Genomic DNA, 24,188 nt, shown 5'->3' on the forward strand with positions numbered 1-24,188 from the left:
GCTTCGCTCATGTACATTCATCAATAAATAATTAGTGTCAGTCCATTGATTAGACTTCCACTGAGATTTTTTTTTTCTCAATTAGTTAATGTAACATGTTTTCGCTCACTCGCCTTCCTCCTCTCTCTGCTGGAATGCTGTGAGTCACCATTTCTCACCAGGGTTCCTCTTCCTCCTCTTCATCCTCCTCCTCTCTTTTTGCTGCATCAACTAATGGAACGTTAAACGAGGCTGTCGGAAATAAATGAAATGGCTTTGACCAACAGACGTAATTGTCAATCAAATAAGCCGTTTTTTTGTTTTTTTTACATTGAAAGGTGAAGTCAGGCGCTCGTAGCTTTTCTACTGTCTTTGTAGTAGAGCGTCATACGCAAATTCACATAAAACATTCTTAATAGCTGGAGGGCATTTATTTACTCAACCGCAGAGGGTTCTATCTGTCTATTAGGAACAAGCCACTACTAGACAATTAATGATATTCTGGAAGGTCGCTTGAAGCAATACCACCAGAAAACTTTGCCCCCCATCCACCACCCCCCCCCCCCCCCATGGATGACTCACCCAATGATTAATCGGGGCACAGCGTGTATTAGAATGAAGGCTTCTATTTGAGGAAATGTGGTACTTGAAATCATTTGTTCTGGTTGTATGCTAATTAGCCATTACAGACTGGAAGTCACCTTCCAGCAAGACTTCTTCCTTCATGATGCACCTGCTGCAATTGGGGCACAGCGTTTGTCTATTGGAAAAAATCCAGTATTGTATTTTATTTGTTCTGGTTTTATGCTCATTAGCAATTCAGTCACATTCCAAAAGGTCTTTACAGCTTTTTTTTTTTTTTTTTTTTACTATGATAAACCCAGTAAATAATTGGGGCATGGCCCCTATTAGAGGGTCGGTCACTATTTGGGAAGGTGTTTTTTTAGATTTGGTATCATTTGTTCTGGCCCTGTGTTAATTAGACCTTAAATCACATAGCGGAAGGGCCGTAAACCAACACTATGAATCTTCTTTGTGGATAACACACACAGTGATTAATTGGGGCATGGTGTTAAAGTAGATGCCATACCTGTTGAGAATTGGGGCCTGACTTTTATCAGACACTATTTGAGGGATTTAAAAAAAAAAAAGATTTCATCTGATTTTATGCTAATTGTCCACTTAGTCCCATTTCCTGAAGGTTGATTAAGCAACACTTTTTTTTATTTTTTAAATACCATTTAATTGGGGGCACGGCCTTCCCAAGCTTTGGAGGAAATGCATTATTTGTTCTGGTTGCATGTTAATTAGCCATTTAATCACATTCTGGATAACAACTGAGAGCAACAATAAGGAACTTAATTTTCCCTTGTGTAGGTGCCAAAAACAAGTCATTGCGGTAAATGTGTGTGTGTGTGTGTGTGTGTGTGTGTGTGTGTGTGTGTGTGTGTGTGTGTGTGTGTGTGTGTGTGTGTGTGTGTGTGTGTGTGTGTGTGTGTGTGTGTGTGTGTGTGTGTGTGTGTGTGTGTGTGTGTGTGTGTGTGTGTGTGTGTGTGTTTTTTAATAAACTGGCTGATGCTATCACATATTCACGTGAAACATCCGATCGGTGATAAGATATTCCCTTCGGACCAATTGATTGACTGCTTTCCTATTGAGAAAGGGCTTTGGTGCCATCTTGTGGCATGTTAGAGTATTTCACAAAGAGTTAAAAAAAAAAAGGAAGAAAACAGCTGCCCTTTTGTAGCCATTTTATCATCAGGAACTAGAAATTTGAAATTAAAAGACTAGAAAATTGCTATTAATTGAATGCAATTTTAAGGAATATTGGGATAGGCCTATGTAGTTTTTCTTTAAAATTATTTGTCATTGTTTTTTTTGGGAGGGGGGTTGTATATATCAAAACTACGAGTAGTATCAGTGACTAAAGAATTGAGTACGCATACTGGTATCAGTCTGAAAAAAAGTGGTATTGAACATCCCTTTTATTGTGTAACTTAATCTGGATTTAAAATCTTTGTTGTGACAGGAAATTCATCACATTCTTCACATTAACATTTACTGCATAATCTTCCCATGTGTGATGCCTTTTTTTCCCTTTAATAAACACTTCGCACCTCTCGTGTACGCAAAACCGTGCATGCTGTAATTAGCCCAACACTCTGCCACGTATGCTACGCTACGCTGTCACAATAACATACACACTCCAGCAGAGCTTAATGATCCCGACTTAAGGCTCGGCTATCAATCAGCCACTGGCACATAAGGCGAAGGCAAGTTTGACTTGCGTACTGTATTGTACTGTATGCGGTGAGGTGCCATTGATCACAGGCACTCTTTAACAACATGCGCGCACACACACACACACACACACACACACACACACACACACGCGCGCTTCCCCATCTGCGGCTCATCAATCATGAACACTTTCAATAATGCTTCCTTCAACACATGTAAATGTGAGTCACTACATTCCTCCCAGCCCGAGGATGCTGATTGCTTTTATTTGTCGTGGGTGCCAAATGCAGCACAGGCACATGACTTGTACCATATTCACTGTATCCACTATGCAGAGACGATGCATTCAGGGACTCATCACATTTGATTGTTGTTTCCCTGCGTAGTCTCCACTGTAACATTGCATTGTATATTATTATTGTCTACATGCAGGAATGACTTATTTGACTTTTCATTTCACACGGTTATCATATCAGCGGCCGACCCCTAAAGGAGCAGTGAATGTTTACTCCAGTGGAAATTCATAAAATCGGATTTTTGTATCCCACGTTTCTCTTTTCACCGCATCATCGCTGTGGCCTCAGCGGGCCGATGTGCCGTAGAAAAACCACACAAACGCCACGCTATTAAATAAATCATTGTTTTACACTTTCATGAATGTTTTATGCTCTCAACGCAAAGCACATTAGCGGTTTCTGAGTTGCCGTTCAAGATTTCTCATCATGAAACGTGAGCTTGGTTTGGATATTAATTAAGAAACCAGTGGGGTGCAATTGGAAAAACAAAGAGGTTGTTATTACATTAATACATTTAGTGTTGTGTTTATTTTATAGTGGAATCTTACATTTTAATGCCCATTTTGACACATATATAAAAAATAAAAAATAAGTTCATTATCAAACATTTGTTGAAAGAGACCAATTGTGTTTAAGGACCTGCTGCCCAACAAACACTGATGTAGCCAACAAAACTAGGCAAGGCTCTGCTTGGTGGTATCGGTACGCGGTATCGGTATCTGTGACTACTCTAGGTATCATTATTGGTCCGATACCCGGGCTTTTTTGATGGTATCAAGAATTGGTGATGATGGCCGATACCAGTATCAGCTGCCTTTTTGTGGCTGTTTTCCGATCAGGAATTAGAAATTAGAGGAACAGAAAATTGCCATTCATTTCATGCCATTTTATGGACAAATCCTATATTTGGACATATAGTCTTTGTTTAAAATGATCTGTTATTGTTTTTTGCCGGAAATTGTATGTATGCGAAAGTACTAGTGGTATCGGAACTTGGTATCGGTATCTGTGACTACTCAAGAGCTGAGTACTCGTACTGGAATCGGTCTGGAAAAAAGTGCTATCGAACATCCCTATTAAATATCAATAATCAATTTACGGGCCATTTCCCAACTAATTTCTATGTAAAAAATAATAATAATTGGGATAGTTTGTTATGTAAAATTATTTTGAGAAGAAAAAAATAACTGTTTGATATTTTTATTTTTATTTTTCAAAACACTGATTATACTGATATAAGCCTTAATTAGTATGTAGTATTAGTAATAATATATAGCATATGCGCAGTGCCGGACTGGCACCAAAAAATCGGCCCTGGCATTTTGACCTAGACTGGCTAGCCCGCTAGTTCAGTTTGCTGTTTATATTGTAAATTGATTAATGATCTTCTGCCTCGCTTGGGGTAAAATAGAGGAAAATACAAATTAAATAGCACCGTATCGGCCCCAAAACATGTCGGCCCACCGGGCATCTGCCCTGTATGCCTGATGGCCAGTCCAGCCCTGCATGTACGTAAAAACAAGCTGCGGCCTGCAAATTTAGACACCCCTGTTCAAAGGATATTCAATATTCCCATATAAACTCAATATTGTATTTCCATCTTTTGTTCGGTAATAATCTCCATTGTCACGCCGGCTCGCGTTACAGCCCATAATGTTCTCGATTGGTTGATAACAGCGAGGGGCGGGGTTATGGTCCATCTCATTTTCTGGCATCTCAGCATTCCAGCTGCCACGGGGTCACCATGTCATATTTTTCCCCCCGCTCCCTGGAGCTTTTTTAGCAACTTGTCCTTGTGCCCTGGACCTATATTTGTAACGAGAGCTTGTGTTTGTTTCTTTGTGGAAGGGGGGGACGTATATGCATGGCATTTACAGTAGGAAGACTATTTATTATTCATGTAGGGCAAAAGCGATTGCATATATTTTTCCTGCTCGGATATGAGATGCATACATAGCCCGTATCATTTTCATTTCCTGTGTCTCGCGTCTTTGACTTGACGTTTTCGCTCTGTCACGAACGCGTGCGTTATGTAACCCCGGCTGATGACAGATTGGATTCAAGGGAAGATGGGAATGTAATCAGCAAATATGAGGGTCAGAGCATGCACACCCTCCAAAAATTGCTTTCTCTCTTCACTGTTATTATTCTTAGGCTAAATAAATTAACATTTTGAGTTGGGGGGTTTTCCCCAACATGAAAACTAACCCTGTTGATGATTGACTGCTGATTTATTTATTTTCATTCATCCCCCAAAGCCAGTTTCGCTTAGCAACATAAGAATAAGCTTGAAAATTATTTTCTAGAGAAATCAACAAAACAAACCACAAATCAGTTTCAAGAATCCCGTTGCCAAAAAGACAGAGGAAGTTGGCTATTTTGGTTTGAAGCAGTCATTTTGGGGAACTTGTCCAACCAGTTCTGTCCAATTGCTAACAAATTTTAACATAATAAACAGATGGGAGGTTGTTTTTTTTTTGACAGAGTATTGTGTCAAAGTTTGATGAGTCCATGTAAAACCCAAAACTCTCTTCTGATGTCAGTCCTGCTTGGATGCAGCAGATTGCAACGAGATGTGTCCTGCCTAGAACTCTAGTGGGATTCATAATAATGCATCATGGCCATTTTTTGGATCCTTTTGACCAATTTTAGAGACAAACGTGCCCGAGAGATTTTGTCTAATTGCTACCAAAATTCTGAATCTTTAGTACGAGACAGATGGACAACACTAACTTGTGAAAGTTCTTTATTTTTGTCCCTGCATGTGGGCAGAGCATGACGTCAAAACTTGATGAATCACAATAAAACACAAAACTCCTGCTCAAGAAAATAATCATTTTGAAGGTAGTTTTATTTAGCTTAGCGTGAATTCTGGTCAGCGTCTCTATTGTGAGTAAAAAAAAAAAAAGGCTAAAAAAAAACACAGGAAGTCTGCCATTTTTGTTGAAGCGGCCATTTTATATTTTTTTTGTTTTTAAACATTCAAGGCATGCTTCAAAGCAAGTTTGTTCTAGCGATTTTGTCAGATTGCTACTCATGCATACATGCAGACAACAACACAAAGTCACAGCTGGATGTCCTACTCTGAAAACAATCTAAGGCACTTGTACTGCTGGAAATATATAGATGCATAACTCCGTTCCTGATGCTCCAATTTTCTTCTGTATACTGACACTGAACACAACTCTCAACTATTCATCGCCGCTCGCAGCTGTAATTTCTCCTCGTAATCAATCCTTGCTAGGTCTAATTTACCGTAACTCACTTTTACAAGGCAGGGCAATCCCCCCCCCCCCCCCCCTTTCAGCAGACATGACTAATTGATCGTTGTAGTGTGGCATAATGTTTTTCCATTTGTCAGTTTAATAAAATGTCACCGTGTGTGCGTGCGTGCGTGTGTGTGTGTTTCTGTATGTGCCAGACCCTTAAAGAGGCCAGCGAAAATGCCCGGAAGGACTTCCATCGCGAGGCCGAGCTGCTGACCAACCTTCAGCACGAGCACATTGTCACCTTCTACGGCGTGTGCGTGGAGAGCGACCCCCTCATCATGGTGTTTGAGTACATGAAACACGGAGACCTCAACAAGTTCCTCAGGCAAGGATCTTCACATTTTTCCCCCCCAGCATTACTTTAAGTACAGGCTAAAGCTAACAGGCCTCTCCACATGCGCCCCCTATTAGGGCTCACGGTCCGGATGCAGTTCTGATGGCAGAGGGCCAGACCACCAGACCAGTAGAGCTGACTCAGTCGCAGATGCTGCACATCGCACAGCAGATAGCGTCCGGAATGGTCTACTTGGCGTCGCAGCACTTTGTGCACCGCGACTTGGCCACCAGGTTTGTCACTTACCTCATGATTATATAACACATGATCTGCGTCACACTATAAAAGAGACCATGACAAGTACTGTCCACCCTCACCTTGGTTGTTTGATTTAAATCAAACCAAATGCGAGTGAATTCAGTTAAAAACTCAAAATTGAGCGAAATGTTATTTCAGCCTGCCTTTCAAGGCAATCATTTCAATAAATCCAATAGTCTCATTGCAACACGAACCAGCCTTCTTTTTGTGGTATTATTGTATTACGTAACGTATTCTGGGATTTTACCTTCGTCACGTGATGGGGAAATCAATCCCAAAAACATGTGACAATATTTACTGCAAATAATAAATACAATACTTATCATTACAAATTATAATATAGCTAGAAAGTTCCTCATAACAGCTACCAAAAAAGTCCCTGATATGATAGTACTCGTCATAAATACTTTTCCTATTAGAATAACCATCAAAATCGTTCGTTGCCCATAGTAGTGGTACAAAAAAAAATTCTCAATCCTAGAAGTTGTCTGTTAAATAAGATTACACGTACCACCAAGTCCTGTTGTAAATAATTACTATAATCTCGTCCAATGATCTGACAATGCTTGCAAGAAGCATAAGATTTAGTGGAATTTAGTACAATCATGAAAAACAGTCCTATTTAAAAAAAAAAAAAACATTTATTAAATCAGAATATTAATTTGAATAAAACAAATTAGAATCTGATTTAAAAAAGACATCATCAAAACGAGGATAAGCAGTATAGAAAATGGATGGATGGAAATAAATGATATGACTTTCTCTGGTCCTCTAAAATTTTCAGTGTCGCTGTTTCCAGAATTCAAAGTGGATGCTATAGCTAATCAATAAAATGCAGCTCAATATGCAGTTGAACCAAATGTAAAAGTTACACAGTGACTTTCAAGCTTCAAATTAATACCTGACTGTGCGCCGGCATGCGGCGTTTCACGGCTGACGTGTTTTGTGTGCCGTCCAACAGGAACTGCCTGGTGGGCGAGAACCTGCTGGTGAAGATTGGAGACTTTGGCATGTCCAGAGATGTCTACAGCACTGACTACTACAGGGTAGGTGTATGTGTCCAACTTTATTGCTTTTACACTTTTCACACCACTGATGCATGTGGCCCCCTTTGATCCCCTCCCCCAAACTGCATTGGCATGACTGATGGACTTCACTGCAGGTACATTGTTTGAGTGTAGGACGTATTAAATTAATCTCATGCTATGGCAGTTGGATAAAGACAATGAGAAAAAAACATGAATCATTTACATTCCACATTAAAAATGTTTAGAATTCCCTGTATTCATATTTTAATCAATCAGGTGTCACCAACCTTTTTGAAGCTGAGAGCTCCTTATTGGCTATTGAAGTAACTTTTGAAGTAACACATTTTCTCAAGTACAATAATTTGGAAACAAATCAGTACCAATATACATTTTTCTATAAATCTTTTCCATTGTTTAAATTTCCAAATTTAGTAGAAAATCACAATTTCCCATCAAGGGTGAGCTATTTTTGGAACAGGCCGCGGGCTACTCATATGGTCTTTGGGGGCTACCACCTTTGTGACTCCTGCTGTTGACAATATTTTGCCACAGAAACATATAGATTTTTACCGCCATATAGAAAAGTGCAAATGGGAATGATTTTTCATGAATAAAGGACAATAGTTTGAATTAAAAAGAAAAATCTAATACCAAACCTGCTTGTAGTTTTCAGTGGCGGCAAATTGCACTGCATCACAGTGTGCTCAAATATTGGCCCAAGTTGGCTCTAATAAAGGCCATGGCCCAGTTCGCTCCAATGGTAGGGGAAGAATTGACAGAAGTGCATGCCAAATGTATCGTCTTCTTTATATTTGTTCACACTGTGTCTGAGGAGAAATAATAATGACAAGATCATAATAAAAATCATTTCTTTTCAATTAGATAATTCAGAAACACACATTTTAGCTTTTGACATGATGAAATGTGCAAAATGAATGTGCCATTAACAACAAGAGATCTTGAATGCATAGTTTACACAGCCAGCCTGTGTGGAAAAATCTCTTTTAGATAGTCTAAATGTTGTCCCAAAGCTCAGCATTGTGCCGAATGAAAGGTGATGTGCAAATCTGAAGATTCCCCTCTGGCTTTCTTTTGCACACTGTTGACGGCAAACTACCGATCGCCACAAATCTCCCCGCCCACCACCCCCTGTTCCACTACTCCCCTCACATCCCCTCTTCTCTTCAATAGAGCTAAGTGTGCTGAGGCTGTCGTCATAGCAACGCACAAAGGCAGCGCCGGTGAGCCGCTGAGTTGTATCCAACGTTTTCTCGGGAAGAAAAGTAATCAGGGAATTTGTGTTTAGTATGCTTGGAGCGGCGCTGGAGATGGCGGAGGAGGGTGGTATGTGTGTGTGTAAGGGGGGGGGGGGGGTCAGTGGCAAGTGAGAGCGAAGGAGGGCAAAGCGTTGGACGCCGGAGGGGATGAAAACAAGAAACAAATAAATATACAGCAGCTGAGAAAGCAGTCAGTGATGGAAGGATAAAGAATCAGACGGGGGCAGTGTAGAACACAGCCGCAGAGAAAGAAAATACAACAAATGAAGACATCTGTCACAAATGACACAAAAGGATGGCGACCCGGGAAGACGTGAAAGAATTCTGTCGTGGTTTGGCATCCGGGAGAGTCAGGGAGACATGTGATGCGCGTGTGCGTCGTGTGTGTGTGGGTTGGTGGGTGGGTAAGCTTGTTCAGTCATGCTTTTACGTCAGAAGCCAAGATGACTCATAAAGGAATCAGCCCCCTACCTCAGTTTGTGTGTGCATGTGTGTATTTGGGAGGAAATAGAAGCAAAGGCGTAGGACTGACGAGGCTGTTTTAACGTCACAGCATCCGCTTACACAAAGAAGCTGGCAGACGTTTTGGATGCCTCGATTCTCTGCTTTATTCTTGGGCTCACCTTGCCATTTTATTTATTCCCATTTATTTATTTGTATTTATTTATTTCCTCCCAATTTATTTATTTATTTAGCCCCATTTATTTATTTATTTATTTGTTTGTTTGGTTATGTATTCCCGTGTATTTATTTATTTATTTATATATTTATTTATTCCCATTTATTTACTTATTTTTATTTATTTATTTATGTATTTATTCCCAATGTATTTATTTATTCCCAATGTATTTATTTATGTGTTTTAAAGGCTTTGCAGTATAGTCTCATTTACGGTACTCTTACTTGAACCAGCACAACTTTTGGGGGATATACGGTAGTCAAATTTTAACCACCAGCACCTTCTGGCAGTTTATGCTCACATAAAAAATGCGCAGACACATCACATGCGTGGCGACTGCTCCCACATAGCATGACTCAGCCAATCAAATGATTTATTCTCAGCATCCTTTTGCGAATCGATCAAGTGGGTGTGGATATGAGACAGGCAAGTGGTGAGGAGAAAAATCCAAGGAAGAAAGTTTGGGTTAAAGGTGCTATGTTGTTAAAATGACTTTAAATTGTTATTGTGTGAGTTATTTTTCCTATAAAGTTTGATGTATCATAGAATATTATTCATTCTCAACAATGACAAAAACAAATTCAAAAAGAAAACAAATGCTTTAAAAAAAGTGCTTTGCTCCCTTAACGGCATCCTGCATAAAAATGAGCATTGAAATGAACCGTCTGTTTTGCTTGTGTTGCCTCTTCCAAAGCAACAACAGACCCCTTTCCTTCTTATTTATTTATGTTTTCATAAGGCAAACAAATTGCATCGAAATGAAGAAGCTGATTGGTACGAGAAAAGCGCAGAAGAAGAGCGTACAATGCTGTCAGACACATGACGCATTAACACCAGGGCAATACTTCAACACGTGTTAAGCAAACATTTTACAATGCTTACAGAGCTTAAACTAATTATGTTTGCTGTTTTAGCTATGGTATGATAATTGTGCGTGGGTGGTTTTTAATTGGGAGATTTACTCTCATTATAATTGCGTATTTAATCTTCCACTGTAGTTACATAAGATTATTTTATTTTTTTCCCCCCATGAGTACTCTAAGAAAGAGTAATTGCAATATATGAATTGAGTGCATCAGGAGAGCAACTTATTTCCTTCTCGTGAGGAAAAAGAAACACACATTTGCACAGGCGCGTTTAAGAAGAAAAAAAAAATCACTAGTTTTTTGTTACCGTGGCAACACAGAGGCCAATTAAGGTTCTTGTGTATCAAGGAGTGGGTGGAGTTTATCACTTAAGCTCCACCCACACTGCATCTTTCCACTAGCCTTTTTTTTTTTTTTTACGAGCCTAGTTGCCATGGATACGCCAGCCTCTGGATGGTCACCACTGAGTGACAAAAATCTCCTCCACTGCTGTTTTTGACCCCTCCTTTTTTACTTTAGTCATGCCTGGAACACTTAGACAGCCGTCGGGCTGTAAAGATGCATATTCATGAGGCTGGGGGACAGACAAACGAGAAGGCGAGGAGAGGGAGGGAGAGGACGAGGGAGAGACAGGAGCATTAGAAATAGACGACTCCTGATGTTTGCATATAGATGGATGGGTAGAAGTAACAGTAAAGATGGATCAATGATGGATTGGATGGATTACAGTTTTTACAATCGATGATTTGGCACAGTTTGCAAAACCTTCACTTCAAGTACCAATTGCTCGGCCCAATTTGCCACATCTGAACACTCGTTTATCTGCATTAGACTCTGACTTTCCTTCTTTACACTCTGATGTCAATAACACGTCACCTTTTTGTCAAAGCTGTACACACAATGGTCAGTTGTTGCACACGCACTCTAATTGAAATCTCCAAGCATCAACCCACAACGCACAATTATGCAAATCTCTAAACACCCACGTCTGGTGAGCTATTTTCAATCAGGGGAACTGTGAGGCACTCGAGGCGATTTTTCCACAGGTGCCATGCCAGAGAGACCATGCAACTGTGTAACTGTAATTGAGAGGGGGGGAGAGAAAGATAGAGAGAATGTGCACGTGCGAGAGAGAGAAAAAGAGAGAGAGAGCAAAAGAGAGAGAGAAAAGGGAGAAAGGTAGAGAAAGAGCAAAAGATAGAGGGGAGAGAAAGAGAGAGAGAGAGAGGAATGGAGGGAGGGAGGGAGGGAGGGATAGAGCAAGAGAGAAAGAGAGAGCAAATGAGAATGAGAGAGAGAGAAAGAGAGAGAGAGGAAGAGAAAGAGAGGGGGAGAGAAAGGAAAGAGGGAGAGGGGAGAGAGGGCGAGAGAGAGAGACTGGGGTGGAGGGAGGGAGGGTGAGAGATAGAGAGAGCGATAGGAATGAGAGGGAGAGAGAAAGAAAAAGAGAGAGAGAGAGAAGAAGAGAAAGAGAGGGGGAGGGGAGATACAGGGAGAGAGAAAGGAAAAAGAATGAGGGAGAGGGGAGAGAGAGAGAAAAATATATAGAGAGAGAGAGACTAAGAAAAAGAGGGGAAGAGGGGAAGAAGGGGTTGGGGAGAGAAGGGGGAAAGAGAGATGGGGAGAGAGAAAGAAAAGTGGGGGAGGGAGAGGGGGAGAGAGAGAGAAAGAGAGAGAGCAAGAGAGAATGAGAGGTAGGGTGTGTTAATGGTAGACCAAAAATCAGGGTATGGTACAAATATTGGTCTTATTTGCGTTCAGTCCCCATTTGGTACAGGCAGCAAGTCAGTGTTTCCCAACCTTTACTGAGCCAAGGCACATATTTTATGCGAGACAAATGTCAGGCCATAACAACCCAAACAAAAATGTCACAAATACACTCACACACTCATCTCCATACATTTAAAATGACAGTATACTTGGTGTGAGTATCTCGAGATACTCACAGGAAGCCAGGACTAAATGGACCTTCTGCTATCCGGGCGGAAGAGCATTTATTGGTTCTGACTATCACTATACTGTACGTTGAACAAAGATACATTAACTGTACTCAACAAATTGTGATCTTTGGATCTTTTAAGGGAAGTTGTTTAAATGTCACACGGCACACTAATGTTGGAAATCAGTGCAATAAGGAAAAGAAAGCAAAAGCCAGGAGAGGCCGTTTAAATGTGACGTGAAGCTACATCTCCACTGCGCTGGTTTGTTTTTTGTGCTCAACTATTCACGTTCACGAATGAGTTTTACAAGCACATCGCTAGCCACGCTATCCGCTAAGCAGAGATTGAGCTGCACGCCATTTGTTTCCAGAGTAGCTCGAGAAGGAGGCAGTTTCACTTCCCATAATGAATACGTTCTGTCTGCCGCTACATACACCGCTGTACCAAACCAAATGTTCTTTTGCAAAAACGGATGAAATTTAAGTAGCGTTACACCCCTACTAAATGCAGAATAGACTTTGACACCCTAAGTGTTTCCAATGTACAACACTTGAAGATGAACCTAAATGCAACACACATTAGTAAACAATGTGTCTGTGGATCCTGATTAGATTTTCCATAATTAAGGCATACTTAAGTCTTTATTATCCTTCAAAATGACACTTAATCCCTCAATCTGCTCTTCTAATGTCTGAAAAATTCTACAGATACAGTAAACAACATTGCTATGGTTGACAAATTTTTAATTAGTGTTTTGCATTTTAGAATAAAGGAAGGAAAATAACTGCCAACAACAGCTTGGAACAGGGTCGGTTCACTGAGAGAAACCTAAGCTGTGTGTTTTGTTTAATGTTTACCATTCTATAGTTAATTAAAATGTTTTTTGTTTTGAATAATTATGTATTGCAAATACAGCACAATCCACCCATTTTTATCCATCTCAAGGGGAGGCCATTTTGTCACTTGCTGGCCACTGAAGATGACATCACAGTTGCTCAAGGCTCAGGTAACGACCATTCACGGCTCAGCTTGCGAACGTGACATGACCAAACTCAGAAAACAGGTGAGCCCTGATTGGTTGTTACATGAGCCCTGAGCAACTGTGATGTCATTCTGACTTGACAGTAAGAGACAAAATGGCCGCCCCCTGTGATGGAGTTTGCTGCTGAATTCATATTCCAAAAACGCAATATTAACCAGAATGCCGTGTTTAGGCTAGTGATCGAACATATTATTGTAAAGAATATTACCATAAATAAAATAAAATATTGTTAACTCATTCACTGCCATAAATTCATTAAAAAAAAGAAAAGAAAAGATTATTAAAAATTAGGGGCGGCATTTTTAATGGTAATTAATCGCATGACTTCACTAGTTAACTCATGATTAATCATAAATTCTATATCTGTTCTAAATGTACCAATAAAAAAATTATCTAGGTTTTCATACTCTTGTTAACAAAAGTGGAAAAAAAATTCAACTAATAGAAATAGTTTAAATGAATTCTTGACGTCTATAGCCGTCAATGGCAATGAATGAATAAAAAAAAAGAAGAAGAAAACGTTAAAAATTTGGGGCGTCAGGCGGTTAAAATTTGTAATCATAATTAATTGCATGACTTCACTTGTTAACTCACAATTAATCACAAATGTTATATCTGATCTAAATGTACAATCAAACAATTCTAGGTTTTCATACTCTTGCTAACAAAAGTGGATTTTTTTTTAAAGTAATACAAATAGATAAAATTACATTTTGACGTCTATAGCCGTCAATGGCAGTGAATGAGTTAATAATTATATAAAAATAAAAATAGAATAAAAGCAAATTTTGCAATTTTCCCTTGTAAAAAAATCATCATAATACTCACACCTCAGACCAAGACTGAAAGATTTATCCTTGGTGACGTCGTTACTGTCTTCTATTACGTTGGAGTTTTGCTGGTAATGTTTAATGCATTAAAAAAAAAAAAAAGTACTGGAAGGGCACCAAAGTCTAATGGTTTCTTCCTCCGTGCCACGCCCTTCCTCCAAGTTGACTGGAAATCAGCTCAGTCCATTTTTGAGATGCTGGTAACATACAAACAAACATCGAAACCAGACGCAGGCGTAACAAACATTCAAAAGAGGTGGCCGAGCACTTGAGCTATTAATATTTCAGACCTTCAGGGAAAATGATCAGCCATGATGAATAAAACAAAACATCTAATGGGTATGACCAGGCCGAAACACGTAAGTGAATAAATGATGTTTGAGAACGAGAGCAAGAGAATAAATGCAGCACGTTTGTGCTCCGCCATGTAACATACAATAGAACAATATATTCAAGATGGTTTCAGTATATTACATTCGCGCTGGCTGGCGTACAATCTAGACTGACTGCAGAAGTAAACCAACAAAGCGGAGAAAAAAAGAAGAAGTTCCACATTAAGATGAGAAAAAAAAACAAGCAAAAGCGGACTTGACAAGAGAAGAAGAAGAAAGGTTTGCTTGTGAAGACTTTAGCACTCCAGAGATGGAGGCAGAACCTGATGGCTATCTATGTGACCGTCCACATTTTATGACGCCATTAAATAAGCCGCTGACTAGCACAGAAACGGGCCAAGTGCGGCGCGCAGGCCATTAATAACGGACATAAAGCTCGGAAAATGGACTGTCCTATCGGCGGGACGCGACGGAGCGAGGATCGCCGGCGAGATTCATGTTCGCCGAGAGCGATGGAGGAGACGCCTGATACGAGACCAGGTTTAATTCGCTTTTGCGTCGGTTGAAGAAGAAAGACTCGAGCTTCGTCTTCATATAGCGCACACTAAAATAAATAAACTGTTTAATACTGTCTGTGTGATTAGGCTAAATAACACGGAGAGTTCATAATATGACTCAATCTCTAATCAGGCAAGGCTATTTAATTTATATATGCGTTTACAAACCACAGATTTACATATAAATAGAAAAAAACATATTGTGAAGTTGATTTAAAAAAAATAATCAAAGGTACACTCTAAAAACAGTTGGGTCAAAAATAACCTAACTATGGGTCAAAAATGGACCGATCCTCTACTTTGAGTCAATAAATGTGTCTTTTAGTTTTAAACAACTCGTAAATATTGGTCAGATCCTTTACTTGTGTCCAAAAATGGGGTCATTTTGTATAAAACAAAACAGAAAGTTGGGTCAAATTGACCCATGAAGTGGATCGGTCCATTTTTTTTATCCATAATTGGGTTACTTTTGACTGTTTAACTGCTTTTAGAGTGTATGGGAGGGAAATCATAGTTTTTAACCTGTCTTAAAAGCTATTTATACTTGGGGCTGACTTCACTTCACTGTTCTTATTCCATTTGTGTGCAGCATAACAGCTAAATGCTGCTTCACCGTGTGTGCTTTGAAACTGGAGCTCCACTTTTTTCCATTTAGCATTTCATTTCCAACTCTATACCACTACCATCACGTCACAATTTTACACAGGGAGAGAGAGAGAGAGAGAGAGAGAGAGAGAGAGGGGAAGAGGGGGATAGAAGAGCGGGAGAGAGAGTGACTGGGATGGAGGGAGGCAGGGAGAGCAAATTAGAAAGAGAGACAGAGAGAGAGAGAGAGGGAGGGAGAGACAGGGAGAGAGAGAAAGGAAAGAGAGAGAGTGGGAGGGAGAGGGGAGAGAGAGAGGGGGGAAAGGGGGGAGAGAGAGATGGGGAGAGAGAAATGAAACAGAGAGAGAGTGGGAGGGAGAGGGGGGAGAGAGAGAGAGACTGGAATGGAGGGAGGGAGGGAGAGCAAATTAGAAAGAGAAACAGAGAGAGAGACTGGGATGGAGGGATGGAGGGAGGACGGGAGAGCAAATTAGAAAGATTGAGACAGAGAGAGAGTGAGAGAGGAAGAAAAAAAGAGAGGGGATAGAGATGAAGAGAGAGAGGGGTGAGGGAGTGAGGGGGAGAATGGGAGAGAGAGATGGGGAGCGAAAAGGGGAAGGAGAGGGGGTGAGGGGGAGAGAGAAAGGAAAGACAGAGAGTGGGAGGGAGGGAAAGGGGAGAGAGAGAGAGGAAGAGAGAGAGGGGCAAAGGGGGAGTGGGAGAGACGGGGGAGAGAGTGGGAGGGAGAGGGGAGAGAGAGAGAGACTGGGATGGAGGGAGGGAGGGATGGAGGGAGAGAGGGAGGGAGGGAGAGCAAATTAGAAAGATTGAGAGAGACAGAGAGAGAGAGAGAGAGGGAGAGAGGAAGAAAAAAAAGAGGGGGAAGAGGGAGAGAGAGAGGGGTGAGGGAGTGAGGGGGAGAAGGGGGAGAGAGAGACGGGGAGACAGAAGGGAAAGAGAGAGAAGGGGGAGAGGGGGTGAGGGGGAGAGAGAAAGGAAAGAGAGAGAGTGGGAGGGAGGGAGAAGGGAGAGAGAGAGGAAGAGAAAAAAGTGTGAGAGAGAGAGAGAGAGGAAGAGAGAGGGGGAGGGGGAGAGAAGGGGAGAGAGAAAGGAAAGAGAGAGATGGAGAAGGAGAGAGAGAGAGAGAGATGGCGAAGAGGCAGAATGTTTTCATATATTTTTGTTTTGAATATTTGACGCACGGGGTGGCTTACGGTATGCTAATGCTTCTGAAACATGTTTGACGTTTCCACATAACAAAAGCGCCCTGTGATTGGCTGGCTGCCGTTCCAGGCGTTCTTCGCTAATCCAGTCAGTTGGGATACGTTCCAGCTCACAAGTACCTCGAATGATAGAAACACATACGTACTTTGTGCCATTTTGAATAATTACGATACACTCAACTTCCTCGTTTGGTGATGAATCAGGGATTATTTAACAATCAATTCTACACAATGAACCCACGTGAAGGTAATTATTAAGGCCATCATAACTGCTTCTGTGTTCTCACAGAGCAAAGATGTTCTCCGAAGGCTCGTTTGTGATTAGAGTTTAATGAAAAGAGCAAAAGTCTCTCCGAGTTTGCGATTAGCGGCTGATTGCTGCTCTCGGCTTGCTGACGCTGCGGTTGGATGTCGCCGGAGACAATAAATCATAATTGCATTATTTACTCTGCTAACCTGGGACAGCCTAATTAAACTGCTACCGACGCAAATACTTTGCTTCGGCACACGCACGCATACTGCCAACTATCATTTTGAATATTTCATGGCAAATTTAACCGACCGTTTTTCACTCGGTTCATTGAAATATACTTTTATTATCAATCATCTACTCAAAACATTTGCTTCGCAGTAAATGTTGTTGACACTCGCTTCGTTAAGTGACTGCTTTATTTTTAGTGCGGCGTGTGTCTTTGCAGAAATATGTTTTTTTAAAGGACACTTCAGGCAATTAGCTATAAATATGATGTTGATAAACAATTTGAAATTTCGAATTGGTTATTTTGTGATTTACTTTTATCAGGACATTTAAGAGATAACAGAAAAATCTATTATGATAAATCATCAAAATGTGGAGATACAGGAAAAACATGCTAACTTATGCTTATGTTGCCCAAAAAATATTCATAATTTTGTGCAATTTATGACTAAGTACCAAATGTATTTTGTTCACTTTCCTTCAAAATGTATTATGCTAATGTTGCTAGAAAATAGTCACGTTTAAACATATTTGTATACTTGTGACAACATTTAACCCTGCATAGGCTCATTTAAATTAGTACAGTAGATATTACTTAAAAATAGTGCATTTCAAACATACAATATTGTTTTCTTTTTAATAAATTGATGTCCTTAAGCTCACACCCGATCACTGACGCTAACCCAAAATGGCCGCCACATGCCAAATTGCAACATGCAAAGCAGACAGAACTGTATAAAAACTAACTTTTTCTAGCAAATACACCATGTTGTTTCTTTATATATAACTCATTCACTGCCATTGACGGCTATAGACGTCAAAAATTCATTTGAACTATTTCTATTAGTTTAACACTTTTTCCACTTTTGTTAATAAGGGTATGAAAACCAAAAAACAAAATTTACAACAGATATAAAAGTATTGATTAATTGTGAGTTAATTATTGAAGTCATGTGATTAATTACAATTTAAAAAAGTAATCACCTGACGCAATTTAAAAAAAGAAAAGAAAAGATTATTAAAAATTAGGGGCGTCAGGCGATTACAATTTTAAATGGAATTGATCGCATGACTTCACTAGTTAACTCACAATTAATCACAAATTTTATATCTGTTCTAAATGTTCAATGAAAAAAATCCAGGTTTTCACACTCTTGTTAACAAAAGTGGGAAAAAAATTAAAACTAATAGAAATAGTTCAAATGAATTTTTCACGTCTATAGCCGTCAATGGCATTCAATAAGCTCATTTTATATTTATTTTATATTCATTTTAATGACACCCCAATAGAGAAAATAATGATGATCGTACTGTTCCATTCTGATTCTAGATGTTTTTTTTCCATATCGTGACTTTTCACCTATCGTGGGTGGACCTGGAACATACTGTATCTCGCACAATAAATGTCGGTTCACTGATTTTATTATTATCATTATTGGGCAACACACAAGAAACAAAGTTGTGAGCTTGGCTGAAATGTACGAAAGTTTGATTTGGATCCGGTGCCAGGTTTGCAATAATCGCAAAGACCATCAAATTCCACTTACTTGTAAGTGTCAATAAGCACTTTGGAGGAGTGAAGCAATTGCAGCCTTGTTGAAAATGCACTCATCCAGTTGATATATTCACATTTGTGCAAATGTTATTTGCAAACTCTCTCAATCTGCATGCTGTTTCCTCCGCATCTCATCATACCCTTGCCTTGTGTGTGTGTGTGTGTGTGTGCGTGGGCCCTCAGGTGGGAGGTCACACCATGTTGCCGATCCGCTGGATGCCCCCCGAGAGCATCATGTACAGGAAGTTCACCACGGAGAGCGATGTATGGAGTCTGGGTGTGGTCCTGTGGGAGATCTTCACCTACGGCAAGCAACCCTGGTACCAGCTCTCCAATAATGAGGTACGGCACGGCGCACTCTTCTGTGGACAGAATTAAGTCGGAATATAATAGACCATAAGTAATGAACTGGAATTAGTCCACAGTGGACGTATTTTGATGGTTGATCGGAGAAGCTGATGGATATTAACAGAATAATATCCCCAAACTAAACCCCGATAGCTTTGATGATGTGAATAAATTAGGGGTGGGAATCTTTGAATGTCTCACGATAAGATTCGATTACGATTTTTGGGTCCACGATTCGATTCAGGATCGATTTTCGGTTAAGAGCGATTTCTGATTCAAAAGGATTTGATTGACAATGATTTTTGCTTCAATTTATAAATGTGCAAAGAATCGTCATGATCTACTCCAGTCTGACTCGCTAATGCTAATTAGCGCGCTACTCGCTGCACTTTTATCACTCAAAAGAACGGCTCCACGCTGCAAAAAAAACAACTTTTATTGGAATAACTTGATCGGGACTTTTTCTCCTTCCACTCTCAAATGAGGCTACAACTTAACAGTGTATCAGACCGCGTGGAACCACACTGCCCCTAAGTGGCCAAATCGGGTACAACTTGAACAGCGCTCCCAATAAAGACACACACAAACAAAGGCAAGGCAGTATGAAATAATTTTAATAAAATCGATTTTGAAATGTACTAAATGAGAATCGCGATTCTTATGAGAATCGATTTTTTTGGCACACCCCTAGAATAAATGTAGAAATGTTCTTCGGTTGCCTTGGCAACGCTCGCTGGGGCACTTATGCCAATGTTTCTGCAAAATAATTCTATTCTAACACATAAAAGCTTTAATTTCTAGAAATTATTGTGATTTAGTTACATGAGGTAAGAGCATTTTTGTAAAAACAAATAAATAAATACATTTTTAAAAATGTATATAGACAAGATACAATTAGTTGATTAGCCTACTTGGCAAATCCTAGTCTTTAAACTTTTTTTTTTAAATTAGCTCATACAGGCACACATATGCTTATAGTCCAATTTGAGTTGAATAATTATGCATTTGTACAATTTCCTACTAAATAAATTACATGTTGACCATCTTACATTGGTGCATTTAACGTATGCCGTGGTCTGATTTGCTCACTCTTTCTATCACTCTCTCGCTCTAACAAAAATAATCCAATGTAAATGTAATAACAGTGCTTTTGTAGAATTGCCTGTTTCCATTTTGGATTCATTTGCTTTTCTTTGTGGTAACCATTTGACTTGGAGAGGCCATTTGAAGATGACATCTGAAAAGCTTACACGCTCAGTTTATGACCACATATTGAGAGTCTTTTGAATTTTTAATAGGATGTGCAAATCTCCCTTTTCTTGGGCCTTGACCCAGTTCCGGGGAAAGGTTGCCATCTCGAGCCCTTCAGCCTGGTCTTCTACATTTCTGACCTCTCAAGTCATTTTTTCCTGCCCTTCCAAGTCGCTCGGGTTACATCCGCGTTGAACCTTTCGGCCTCCACCTTCCCTTTTATATCCATCTCTTTCAACTCCTGACCTGAAAGGGATCTGCACAGGAAGCGATGAGATTGTGTGGGGGTTATCGAACGATTGTTTGCAACAATAGTCAATTGACAACACATCAGGCGCATTGTCATATTTATTTATTTATTTGTTTATTTGCTTGCAAATTAACATTTGAAGTCAGCAAAAGCAAATACTTATCATATTGAGCTTGAAAAATTGTGAACATAACATGCAACACGCACTCCATTAAAGTTTAGGAGCTGCTGACATATACATGGCTGTAAGTCTCAAATGCTTTAAACGGAAAATTCAAGATGAACTCATTCACTGCCATTGACGGCTATAGACGTCAAAAATTCATTTGAACTATTTCTATTCGTTTCACATTTTTCCCCACTTTTGTTAAGAGTATGAAAACCTAGATTTTTTTTATTGTACATTTAGAACAGACATTAAATTTGTGGTTAATCGTGAGTTAACTATTGAAGTCATGCGATTAATTACAATTAAAAATTTTAATTCTCTGACGCCCCTTATTTTTAATTAATTTTAAAAAAAAACGGTATCGAAAATGTTGACTTTGCAAGAACAGTAATGCTCATTTTTTGATTGACAGGGAGTTGCAGTATTCATTGGTTGTTTGACACGTCTCTTGAATTCGACGGTGTAGCTGTAGCGAATAACGTTTCTGATTTCAAAGCATCTTTGAAGATTTTCTAATCTGGTACTGGCGCCGAGAAGCGACGTCGGATCCGTGCGCTTGTCAGTTCCGATTGCGTCCGACTTCATCACGCGGGTTAATAATTCATGGAAGCTGCCTTTATTTCTTCTTTTTGTTTTTTACGCCGTTCCTGTGCCGCGAGGTGAAGCCGATTACTCCATCACCTTCGGCGAGAGTTCACCTCCCATGTTTGTGTGCCCCCCACCCCCCCACCCCCCGCTCTCCGTAGGTGATCGAGTGCATCACCCAGGGCAGGGTGCTGCAGCGCCCCAGGACCTGCCCCAAAGAGGTCTACGACCTTATGCTGGGCTGCTGGCAGAGGGAGCCCCACATGAGACTCAACATCAAGGAGATCCACGGCCTGCTCCTCAACCTGGCCAAAGCCTCGCCCGTCTACCTGGACATTCTGGGATGAACGCGGAGGAGAGCGCACGGTGTCGCTGTGCAGGATGTGAAAACAACTTTGAAAGGCAATCCGAAAAAAAAAAAGAAAGGAAAAAAGAATAATCCCCCCCAAACGCCTCCTGTCCCCTTTTCCCCCCTTCTCATCTTTCTGAAAAAGAAGGAAAAGCTCCTTTTGGAACGCTTTGCTGGACTTCACAGAATGACTCATTTCAACAGGGAACGCTTGTTGGAGCTTTTCCATGTAAATATGAGACTGTATGATGGTTGCTTTTTTTGGTGAGGAGTTGGCTCCATGCGATATTGAGCCCGAATGACACCTCACCGCCTCCCCTCCCTTAATTAGCCCTCCTACACGCACACGCGCACGCGCTCACACGCACGCACACACACATTCACCAACACCATTTCGTCGTTCAATGTCAGCCCTCGATGGACAAAAATTCCTTGATTGGATATTGGCAAAGTAACTATTTTTTATTTATTGAATATTAATATAAAAAAAACGGTGTTAATATTTTGAATTGTATATAGGTTTTATGTATTTAATTTAATTTTGACAAACAAATTGGCAAGTAGGATGATCGATGCCACCTTTTTTTCAAAACGATAATCGTATGAATAATCTCTTGAGAAAATAGCAATAAAATGTCCACAAAATTGCCCAAAATGTCAGAAAATTGGTAGCAAAGAAGGCAGAAAAAATGGCCGAAAATAGCCAGAAAATGACCATATATCCATCAAATTCCCAAAAATGGGTCACCAATACTGGTTCCAAGTACCACTACTAGTACTTTTGATACATAACCCCACCCCCCCAAAAAAACAATGACGGATAATTTGAAAGAAAGACCTGTATATCCCAATTTAGCATTTTCCTTTAAATTGCATGAAATTAATTTATAATCATAAAACGGCCACGACGATACAGGTATCAGTCACTGTCTCGAGTACCGATACTTTGAACTAAGGCCTGGTTTCGACCTGATACCGATACCTGGTTGGTATTGGGCCATCCATTTAATATATTAATAATTAATAATATTAAAATAGTTTTGTCTACATTTGTTAAATATTTTATTTGTATTTATTATATTTATTTGTCCTTTTTGTTATTTGAATGAAATCAGAATTTCTTGAAGAAATGACACTGAAATATCAATCCAAGATGAAGTTCTATGCAAAACTTCAGCCGTGAACCATCAGTTAGAAGGCAGAACAGAGAGAATAGGAACCTGAGGCTCAGAGCTAAACTACTCACTTTGGACTCTTCTTGATCGAGTAAGAGCTCGTTGAGGTGTGAAAGAAGTCAAATCGCTAAAAACAAAGAGGCAGTGCAGACGAAACAGTGCGCTATATTGGCTGGCCCGGGGAACCACACTCCATTCATTTCCTGCCAGCCTACAATCTTGTCTCATAATATTTATCTTGATTTTTTTTTTTTTTACTAACAATGCATCCTACTTCACTCCTGTTCCCGTTTCCAATATAGGGCAAGCTTGAATAGAATAGATTTATGATGGAATTAAATTTTTGATGGAACTGCGTTGCTTGCTATGCACATGGTGTTGTTACCCGTTTTTAATATTGGTAACATGATGAGCACCCAAAGCCTCCCCCAGCCACACGTTCACAAGTAACAGATGCTTCCCTTCTGTCGATTGATTGACGTGGCCACGTTCATGGCCGTCCGGGTCAAATGGGTCATTGTAGATGTGGGGAGCTTGAAGCTGGGCAAAGTTTTTGATCAGGGGTTGGGAACCAATTCTAAATACAAAGCCTCAGAGGAACTGTTCCTAATATATGATAATGCACATTATAGGGAATAGGGCATATATTTCCATTGAACTTCTCGTTAATTTGGCCTCTTAACAATTAAATGTGTGTGTGGGGGGGGGGGGGGGGGGCAAACAAAGTATCACCTGAGGCTCAGTGCTAAACTTTTACTGCTGATATTCTCCCTTGTAAATTTGCACTTGTTAACATGTGAAATCAAACTGGGGAGTCGAGTGAAGTAGCTAAAATGGACCAACTTTAAGAGGACGTGCTAACTTTGCCAGCCTGGGGAACCTCATTCCATTCATTTTCCATCCATCTGTAAATGTTTTTTTTTTTTTTGCAAACTTCAAAATGTGCCCTAGATCCCTCTCATTCATGTGGATTCGCCATCTCTATGGCAACTCATATAGCAGCATAGGTTTGCTAAGTGGTAGCACAATTATAGATGAACTCTTTCATAGATTTTAAATATTTTTTTGATTTAAAGGGGGTGTCAACCCCCCCCCCCCCAAAGAAATCTTGACAATAATGTGTGTTATGCAGCCCCACTGATTTAAATGTGTTATTCTGATTAATATTGTCTTAGTGGAATATGAGTTAAGCAGCAAAAAACAGCAGCTTTCCTCAATTTTGCCACTTGCTGTCGAGTAAAAATGACATCACAGTTGCTCAGGTCTCAGGTAACAACCAATCACATCTCAGC

The 24,188-nt window shown here is 40.1% G+C and overlaps 1 protein-coding gene across 3 annotated transcripts in view; it reads left to right on the forward strand.

Annotated features, from left to right (window-relative positions):
- ntrk2a (neurotrophic tyrosine kinase, receptor, type 2a) overlaps nt 1-23,611 on the forward strand; it is a 72,318-nt gene extending 48,707 nt beyond the window's left edge. For 2 of the 3 annotated variants that reach the window (XM_086076129.1, XM_086076127.1), the window contains exons 15-19: nt 5,938-6,110; nt 6,197-6,352; nt 7,339-7,429; nt 18,953-19,111; nt 21,534-23,611. In XM_086076129.1, coding sequence (XP_085932255.1) covers nt 5,938-6,110; nt 6,197-6,352; nt 7,339-7,429; nt 18,953-19,111; nt 21,534-21,719 — 765 coding nt within the window. In that variant the 3' untranslated portion in view covers nt 21,720-23,611. The remainder of the gene's footprint in view (nt 1-5,937; nt 6,111-6,196; nt 6,353-7,338; nt 7,430-18,952; nt 19,112-21,533) is intronic. The other variant, XM_086076128.1, reaches the window with a different exon arrangement.
- Nucleotides 23,612-24,188: the final 577 nt, after the last annotated feature.

Source organism: Leptonotus elevatus, chromosome 5 (assembly GCF_054856555.1).
Source record: "Leptonotus elevatus isolate MCC_2025b chromosome 5, RoL_Lele_1.0, whole genome shotgun sequence".
Taxonomy (NCBI): Eukaryota; Metazoa; Chordata; class Actinopteri; order Syngnathiformes; family Syngnathidae; genus Leptonotus; species Leptonotus elevatus.